This window comes from Agelaius tricolor, unplaced genomic scaffold, assembly GCF_023055355.1.
Source record: "Agelaius tricolor isolate 1412-34295 unplaced genomic scaffold, bAgeTri1.0.p SCAF_89, whole genome shotgun sequence".
In the NCBI taxonomy this organism is placed as follows: domain Eukaryota; kingdom Metazoa; phylum Chordata; class Aves; order Passeriformes; family Icteridae; genus Agelaius; species Agelaius tricolor.
The window spans coordinates 558,556-568,379 of NW_027269349.1; the positions used below are offsets into that span (position 1 = coordinate 558,556).

A 9,824-nucleotide genomic window follows, 5' to 3' on the forward strand; every position below is an offset into this window, starting at 1 on the left:
CTGTTCAGCAGTGGATTAGCTCTGTGCTGCATTCATCCCTGCTGGCCCACAACCCTCCTCATTCTTGCTGTGTCCACGTCCACATGTGGAACTCAGACACACAGCTGAAGGCCCCCAGCCCTTTCTGAATAAGTCACTTTGTTGGAAGGCTTGGATGTCACACCAGCGCAGTACACTGGTTTGGAAATGGGGAGTGGGGAAGGAGGAGTTCTTCCCTTCTTACTGACCATTGACTGCAAGTGCAGACATAAGTCCCTGAGGAAAGCTTCCCACCCAGGAGCTTCAGGGGCTGGAGAAGACCCCTCTCATCTGCTCAGACCCCTCTCATCCGCTGTGCGCCCCACACACCTTGCCCCACACTGCCTAGCAAGGTAGCCCTAAATGAGTGTGCTCATAACCTGACCAGAGAGTAAGGCAGGGCTCACCCTCAGCCTCAACATAAAATGTTAATAGATTACATAGCCGTGTGATGTTTCTGGAGTTGCCTTATCTAATTTACCAATATGCCAAGTCAACATTTGGTCAGTAAAAATGCCTCTCCTTCTTGGAAAACTCCAGTCACATAGTCTGGAATGAGGATGCTCAACTCACATGTCAGGTAATTAAAGTGACAAATTAAACTTAACATAAAGTACTTCTTGAGCCCTTTTTCCCTCCCTGCTAAACTGCAACTTAAACTTAACCTCCAAAGTCTCTTATTTTTTTTGTGAAAATACCTATATATGGTGTCAGTTATTGTTAGGTCATGCTAGGTCTTGCCTTTACTTAATCCTGTTTCTTTACAAATGTGATCTGATGATAATAGTATGCCAAAGAAGTAACTGAAGGCTTTTGGTTGAGTACAACTGTGTATGTCTATGTCAGTTTTGTCCCTTTTTTTCTCTCTGTTTTATTATAGTCTATGCATGGAACTTTGAAAAGTGTTGAGGGGCCACCAAACCTGGGGATAAATCTGCCTCTCAGTACTAAACCCACAACTCAAAACTCAGCCAGTCACAACAAGGAGGACACAAAATCTATCAACGGAACAGAAAAGTTGGAGAAGAAATCTCCTTCTCCCATAAAGAAAGCAGAACCTAAAAAAGTCACTAGCCCTGGCTGGACATGTTGGGAGTGTGACAGGCTCTTCACTCAGAGAGATGTTTACATCTCCCACATGAGGAAAGAACATGGAAAGGTAAAGGAATATATTCAGTACAAAAAGGTGAATTAAACCTGAAAGGTGAAGTATTTGTTTCTACATTCCAATTGTGTTTCTGAAAATAATTCCTTTAAATCCCAGTATTATTATTTACTGTTCTTATATCTATTTCATCTTTTTTGCTTTGGCTGCTTAGTTTTTTTTTTTCAGTTTCTACATCATTCTACTGAGAAAATCAATTGTAGATTTCTTCATTCAGTACCGAAATTTTTTCCAGATGGAAAGAGTGACATACATTGCTGTATTTCATCCAAACCATCTAATCTGTTCCAGGTTCTTATTTCTTCTTTGTGCCTTCTCAGTTCCCTCTCTTTACGGTGGTGTGGTCAACGTGGCAGTGCTGGGGTAACGGTTGGACCCAGTTTTAAAGATCTTTTCCAGCTTAAACAATTTGATTCTGTTCTGTTCTGAAGCTCAGTGCCTGTTAGCCTCAGGGAGTGGAGACTCAGTCATGTTTTACTCATCCACTGAGTGCCAACTGGTGTTTCATTTAAAGGCAGACACATTCCATAGTTGAGCTGTTGCTCTAATCTGACACTTAAGAGTTCAGCTGAGTTAACAAGTTGAATTTTGTATTTAAAGCACCTGAATTAGAGCTACCTTACTTAAAATGGATTGAAAGGGAAATATGGGAATGTTGCATCCTCATGTCAGCAGAGAGACTGTTTGATGTTCTTCCTGCGCTCAATAGCATTTCCAGTTAAATGAAGTTAAAAAGACTGGCAGGCAGGAAGGCAGCAGTGACCCTGCTTAGCTGTGGCAGGCTCCAGCCCCTTGCTGACCTGTGGCAGCCACCAGCCAAGCCGGTCTTCACCTTTGCAATGCTCTGACTCTTTCCTCAGCTGGGAACCAGGGAGCTAAACTGATGTACTGTGCTGCACTGCAGCAAAAGAGCAGGACTGGGAGAGATAATAGGCTGATTTTGTCAAAGTGGAGGAGAACCACTCTGAATGAAAATCCATCGTTTTCAGGATTCTAATGTGCTGTAATAAATGATTGCACATTTCCAGAGGTTTATATTACAGTTATTATCTCTAAAGCTGTTCTGCAAATTATTTATTCTGTTTATAAACGTTTTATGGAAAAGCTGAAAATGCTGGACTACTGAGTGTCATCTTCAATTTTCTTAGGACAACTTCAAGCAAATAGCACCCCAGCATCATTGCCTCCAGTAACTCCCACCCCATTCCTTCAGCTTCCTGCTGCCCAAATATTAACTCAGCAGAGCTTTTACTGGCAATCAGAAATGCATTTAGGACTGAATGCATTGTACATTTATGCAATTCTTAAAAACAAAGCAGCACAACCTCCCAATGAAACTGTCATTTCAGAGTGAACTAGAGAGCGATATTCAGTCTGATTCCATCCACAGCAGAGTAGCCAAAGGCATGTAAAAGAAGGTTAGTAACATATCAATAATGCTTTTTAAATATTAGCTTTAAATCTGTGTCTTTCTCTCTCTGATGTTTATGTGCAATGTTACCTCAAGAATAGCCCTTATTATGAAATATTAGATAATTGTTGCACTCAAATCCTGGCCTGAACGCCTCTTTCATTGCTTCCATTCAGGTGCTGGTTTTTATACCCACTCAAGGAGTTCTTTGAGTAACACAGGAGGCACACAGATACTAAAATGAACTGAAATACAATTCCATGTCTTTCAGAAATGGGGGATACAGACCAGGTGCTACATTCCTTCCCAACCTGTCAAAATTTCTAGTAATTGTTAGCTGTCAAAATGACTATGTTGAAAAACTGAACTTCTACCATAGACAGAATAGAAATGAGCATAAGATAACCAAGTATGTCATATGGATCTAATAAATACAGGAACTAATTTACAGTCTTATTTTCTTAAGAATCATAGGTGTGGGTTAAATGCTCTAAAATGATCCTTTCAGAATGATTGTTTAAAACTGTAATTAAGCAATTCATGTGCTATTCACAAAATCCATTGTCATGCAAGGTATATGAAAATCCTAGTTTCAAACTTCTAGTTTCTGCTTTTGTAGGAGCAGAGTGCAAGAGCTGTAACCCCTAGCTGACCCCAGGCTGGATTATGCAGAGGTATTCATAGGCGAGGTGTTGCTGTGTATATCCCCTTTGGACAGATCCTTAAGGTTCCAGCCTTTACTGGGAACTGTCTACACAGATTCACCTTTTCTGATCCTCTCCTGAGGATCCTGGAGGAAGGGAGCCAGCTGGAGGGTAGGAAATTTTGTAGCCACCTTGGTGTGACTCTCTACCTGATCTTAAAAGGGCTGCCAAAAAAACCCAAACTTTACCAGCCCAGACAAGGGAGGGTTGCAACAAGCCTGTATAACTCCTGTCTGAAATTGGATCATGTGTGTCTGCCTTCCACCAGGCACCCATCTGCTGAGCTCCTTACCCTTGTGTGCAGGTGTGTTTCTGTGAAGGGCAGATGTTTTCTAAGTAGGAATTACCAACTCCAACTTAGTCTTTGATCATCCTCTTCTGTCAAGACAAGATGCTCTACAACAGATCATGCTGCGCCTAATTACAGAAATAATTTTTCAGTTCTTTTTGGTTTGGCTGCCACTGCAGAATCTAATGCATCCAAAATTCTGTTTGGGTCTCTATCTTGAGTCTCCCCAAGGAATTTAGAACAAGTCTGGGGTCACAGCTAGCTGCCCCACATAGTGCCCCCAGGTCCTGCTGAGCATCATCCTCCTTCTGCTTTTCTGACCACGGGCTTGATGCTTCTGCTCACTGCCACACAGCTAGTGTGTGACTGCTCCAGCCCTTCTCAATTTCTTCCTTTACTTTTTCCTACCCCTCGACCAGCTGAAACATCAGCCCCACAGAATTCCCCAGACAGATGGCCATCAAGTTGGCATCAGATCATACTGCTCGTTTTGTCATGACTTTCCTGAACACTGTGTGTCAGTGTCTGTGAGGTTCAAGTTTGGTCCTTCTTCTGTGCTCTTCACCGCTCCCTGTATGTGGCTGAGGAGCTCCTAGTCAGCAGCTGAGGACACAGTTTGGTGATGGGAAGGGAAAGCACCCCCTCATCCTGCTGCCTTTATTGATCCAGAAACAGTCCTCTGATCTTCCCTGTTTCTTTGGTGGAAGAAATTCTCTTCATCCACTGTCCTTGACACCAGTTCACAGCTGGAGACAGGTGTGTGTGTGTGTGTGTGTGTGTGTGTGTGTGTGTGTGTGTGTGTGTGTGTGTAGCTCATGGGGGCCACACTGCTTTGAAAGAGGTCCAGCTCTGACTTGTACAGTGTTGTTAAAGAGGGGCTGTACGTGAAGTACAGTACCAAAAACGGGTAAGTGATGTTTCTTTCCTATTTATCAGAAGGTTCAACACAGGCACCACTTTTACTGAGCTTTTTTAATGAAAGTCTTTCTCTTATTTTTTTTTAAAGCAAATGAAGAAACATCCTTGTCGGCAATGTGACAAATCTTTCAGTTCATCCCACAGCTTATGTCGGCACAATCGTATCAAGCACAAAGGCATTAGGAAGGTTTATACATGCTCGTAAGTTCTGGTTTTATTTATTTAGAAATGGAATACAAAAACCATTGTTAGTTCAACATCTTTCCTTAACTGTGGAAAAGCCAGTGTCCCATTCTTTCAGATGCCCAGGACAGGCCAAATCAATTACCTATCCTGCCTGCAGAAACGTGTCAGGCTCCTGAGAGTGCAGTGTGTAAAGTCTACAATCTGAAATTTGGCTGAGCTGAGAGTTCAGAGTTCCACTTTGGGTTTTCAGGAGTATCTCAAATACAAAACCATTCTTCCAGTCTACAAAAGGCACTTGTTAAGCCTGACGCTTGAATGTGTGTGTCTGTGTGTGTGTGTATCTGCAGGCACTGCCCAGATTCCAGACGTACTTTTACCAAGAGGTTGATGCTGGAAAAACATATTCAGTTGATGCACGGCATTAAAGACCCTGATGTGAAAGAAATGACTGAATCTACCAACATGGAAGAAAGGGAAGTAAAAGAAGACACAAAGGTAATCACTTAGAAGACTCATTCAGTCGCTGAGAATGATTTTTTTGGGGTATATATTCAGGATCTTTAAATAAATACAGGTACTTTGATGCCATAAATGACTCATCTTCTGTGAAGCAGAGCCCCAAAAGGACAGTTCATCGGAGTTGTTTTAGAATTTGCCAAGGGAAAGGTTCTGACATTTGCAAGTCACAAATAGTTATGAAAAGAACTGCATATTTATGCTTACATGACACACCATTTCTGTCTCTTTGTTAGGTTCCTAGTCCAAAGCGTAAACTGGAAGAACCTGTAATGGAGTTCAGACCTCCACGAGGTGCAATCACTCAGCCATTAAAGAAGCTGAAGATAAATGTTTTTAAAGTTCACAAGTGTGCAGTTTGTGGCTTTACAACAGAAAATCTTCTCCAGTTTCATGAACATATTCCTCAGCATAAATCTGATGGCTCTTCGTACCAATGCAGGGAATGTGGACTCTGCTACACATCTCATGTGTCCCTTTCCAGACACCTCTTCATTGTACATAAGCTGAAGGAGCCTCAGCCAGTGTCAAAGCAGAATGGGTCTGGGGAGGATAATCAGCAGGAAAACAAACCCAGCCACGAGGACGACTCTTCCAACAGTGCGGCATCAGACAGAAGATGCAAAGTGTGCGCAAAGACTTTTGAAACTGAAGCGGCCTTAAACACTCACATGAGAACACATGGCATGGCCTTCATCAAGTCCAAAAGAATGAGTTCAGCTGACAAGTGATCAGATTGTTTGGGATGCAGAAATCTCGCTCCACATTGGAATACTAAAGACATTTTTGCTACAGAAAGCTCAAGGTATAATAATATTAACAGTACTGTTCAGGCTGTTGCAATATATTCTGCATAAAAGTGTCCCCTTCACCTCATTGTCTATACCCTCAGAACCATGGAAGCAGTATTTGAGTTGAGAAATGTTTGTATATATTTAAACTAATAATTTTTATACTCTTTGGTTATGTGTTTGTATCAGTAACTAGTGGAAAAAATGTTTTTTTTTCTGGTTATTTTCTGTTCTTTTGTAGTAAGTTTCTTTAAAACAGAGTTCTGAATGCCAGGGCAGTTCCTTAGGTTCTCTTAAACTGTTTGGTTTTTGAATGCTTCTGAAAGAAAGTTTAGCTAATGGAAGTTTAGCATCAAGAGGAGGTGCTAGGAGGGGAGAGGAGAGAGGAAGCAAGCTAAGGGGAGGGTCCAAGAACTTGGACCTCCAAATATCTGAGGAAGCTTTTAAACTTTTTCTTACAAAGTACATTATTAAAAAAGACAAAAGTACCACTGCATGTGTAAAATAAAGTGCTGGTTTTTAGGTGGCAACACCAGAACAGGTGCAGACTTCCTGGAGTGGTGAAGTACTTTTGAAGAGTATAAATGCACAACTCTGAGTATCATGAAGTGATGTTTTTAGGTCACCAGGTGCTTGTGATCAAAGCTCAAATTGTTACAAATGGGCTGGGCTGCTCTGGATTTAAGAAATAAGATGTAATTAGAGGAATAGGTTTATAATGATGATGTTTTTTGTCATGTAATTTATTAAACATACAGAAGTGAGTACACAGCATTATGTATTTTCCTTGCTGGTTATTGAAAGGAAATAGTTGACCCTTGCTGCAGGGGTTGGGATTTGCCAGCTCCATCTGATCATGCCAAACATTCTGGTGCTCAGTGTCACACACGGCCACGACTGGGAAGGAGCCAGCCCCAGCCAGGAATGGGACTGGGGCCTGCAGCTTTAGCACAAGCCAGACATTGCAAACTCCTGTCCAGCACCACTAGTTTTGCTTGCACAAGTACAAAAAGGTACCATCCTGTCCCTTTCAGATAGAGTTCTCTGTGAGAGTATATTTTTAGTTTGTTTTTGCATTTTATACCTTGTATGTAACCCTACAAAAACATTTTTGTACTTTTTTTTAAAACAAATTGTGTATATATAGATAGCTGCATGATAAACAGTAGTAATTGTTGGGTTCCTTAAAAGTCTTGCTGCTGTCAGATGTTACTATACACTATGTCCATTACGACTGTATTAAACACATTTCATATGTAAATAAATGTGGAGCATTTTGCCCCAAAAGATTTGTGAGATTCTGTTATTTATCATTAAATTCTAATAGTTTTGAAATTTGAAGTGTTTAAAAAACATGGGTCCTCTCAGCCACCTCTGTAAAACTTAATCATTCTGGAAATTGTTTCTCAGACACATTAGTTCTGCTCTCTCCATCCCCATTCCTAGTTTGGCTCCTGGGTAGATGCTTGTTAGCCCGTTTCTATTACTGGCATATCAAGTGCTTGTGAGGTACTTCATCCTACAGTGGGCAAGCACCACTGCCACCACTGCCCTTCCCATTTAGTGGATACCTCTGAGCACTTGTTTGTTGATGTGCACTGTCAACTGTACAACAAATGAGTTATCACTATGCAGAATGGTGTTTTGTATACAGTGAACAGATAATAAAAGTTCAATTTTCACAGCCATTACTATTACTTTTCTTTATTTTCCCTTTTCACTGTCTTACACCTGCAAGTAACCTGATGATGCAAATGGCATCATGCTGCCAGGGTGTCACACTGGCCCTCGTGTCCCCAGAGGAGCTCCTGCACAGCCAGGGAGTGCAGCCCAGCTGCTTGGAAGTGGGCCCTCCTCAGGTCTAACTGGCAGAACAATTTAACCCTCCTGCCAGTAATCTCTTGAAAGGTTTAAGGGACAGAGGGTCTTGAGCTGCCCCATAAGCTCCAGCCACATTTCTGTGTCAGAGCTGACATACCTCCTTAACAGGAAGACAATGTCCTGAAGAGCAGGAGGTGAACAGGAGGTTTTAAAGCAATGTGAGATAGGGTGAAAAGGCACAAATATCAGTAGGCATGCCTAAAGGAATTATTTCCTGTTGTAAACTATAGAAAAAATGTTTAAACTTATTTTAGTCCAAGATCTGACATTTGAGTTGTTTGCTTTTAATTAACAACCTGACACTCACAGTCAGTGATGTCATAAATACTCCTCTTTTTTACCCTTTTCCTGTGAGGATTGAGTAATGGATTAAACTTCATAAAACCTCTCTGAGAGTTAGGAAAGGGATCATGTAGACTCCACCATTTTGCAGCCACTCTTGTGGTTGGAAACAAAGGTGCTGAACAGTACAACCTCAAATTGCAACAGAAACTAAGGCCATATATCTCCTCCTGTTGTGTGCCTTCCCATTCCATCCCTTCTGCTCTCCAAGGAGGCAGGGAGTGCAACGAGACCTCTGCCCAAATATCCAGCTGCAAACTGCCTAACCAGGACTGCACCAACGCTTGGCTCCACCTGCCAACACAGCCACAATAAAACTGTTTTTCACCTGCTACTATTGGTTAACAGGTCACCTCAGGGCATGTGGGCAGTGACTACCACGTGCATCTGCCTCCCTTGTCCCTGGGGTGCCTGGGTATGACACAGGGGTGCTGTGGCCTCCCTGCACGGTGCCCCCAGATACTTCCCTCGGGAGCTTTGAGCCCTGGCCTGCTTGCCTGGAGCTACAGCCAGAGCTAAACCCGGCCCTGTGATTCTCTACAATTGTCTGGTGTTTGTATTTCTGAAGGGCATTTACAGATGCACAACTTGACCTGCCAAAGGCCCAAATGTTCTCAGTTCTTAACCTCTCTCTACCTGTGGGGAATTCAGTTTAGCAAGCCTATTTACTTTTAAAAGGATTTTTATACAACTGCGACCTTTTCATTCTGTTAATATTACCTTTCTCAGTACACTTAGCGTACACACATAGCTGCCGGGCCAATAACAGCACACAGAAGAACCTATTTAAGTTTAAAACCTTTCTCAAATATTAGGGCAGTTCCGTAGTCAATTATTTGTATTTGAATTTCAGCTTATTACTCAAAGGTTATCTGCCTGGGCTATGTGAAGGGTGACTAGGAGCAGTGGGGAATGGACTGACAAGAGAAACGAGTACAGAACTGGTCACCCATGGAAGGCACAAGCATGCCTGACCTACATCCCTGGGCTCTGTGTACAGAGCAGATTCTGCAGCCAGGAGTGGATGTGGACGCAGGAGCACGGAAGAAGGAGTTACTTCCCGGCTCATCCCTGGGCACTTCCTCACTTTGGGAAAAGAAATTTGATTTGCTCCTCAACAGTGGCCATACAAAACCTGGTTTTGATGTTATTTCTTTCCTAGTTGGCAAAAAAGAGCTTTCCTCACTGAGGACCAAAAGGCCCATTTGAGGGCATCGCAGCAAGGCACTGCACTGGGAATGACCCAGATTCACCTGGAAAATTACCTGGAGGCACTGCAGCTCTCTTCTCTGAGCCCCAGGATTCTATTTTGAAGGAAAAAATGTATTTGAAACAGTAATGTGACTATTAGCCAAATAAGCTGAGCACAGTACCCTTCTCAGCTATGTCCCCTTATATGATTTGGCGAAAGACTTTACGCAGTTCATTTCTTTTCTGCTCTCAAATTGTGCTACTTTGTATTCAATGGCTCTAATGTGCTGGTGGGGATATGGATGCAGTGCATTACCAGCACTGCTCTCCCCGGGTCAGTCCAGCACTTGCTAGCAGCGCCATACCTCTGCAGGCCAGACCAATATTGCAGGTCAAGCACAACAATATTTCC

General features: G+C 42.5%; 1 protein-coding gene across 7 annotated transcripts in view; it reads left to right on the forward strand.

Moving 5' to 3' along the window:
- The window catches only part of ZNF532 (zinc finger protein 532), a 41,035-nt gene extending 33,349 nt beyond the window's left edge, over nucleotides 1-7,686 (forward strand). For all 7 annotated transcript variants that reach the window (XM_071418712.1, XM_071418711.1, XM_071418710.1 and 4 more), the window contains 4 exons: nucleotides 899-1,177; nucleotides 4,594-4,706; nucleotides 5,039-5,186; nucleotides 5,444-7,686. In XM_071418712.1, coding sequence (XP_071274813.1) covers nucleotides 899-1,177; nucleotides 4,594-4,706; nucleotides 5,039-5,186; nucleotides 5,444-5,938 — 1,035 coding nt within the window. In that variant the 3' untranslated portion in view covers nucleotides 5,939-7,686. The remainder of the gene's footprint in view (nucleotides 1-898; nucleotides 1,178-4,593; nucleotides 4,707-5,038; nucleotides 5,187-5,443) is intronic.
- Nucleotides 7,687-9,824: the final 2,138 nt, after the last annotated feature.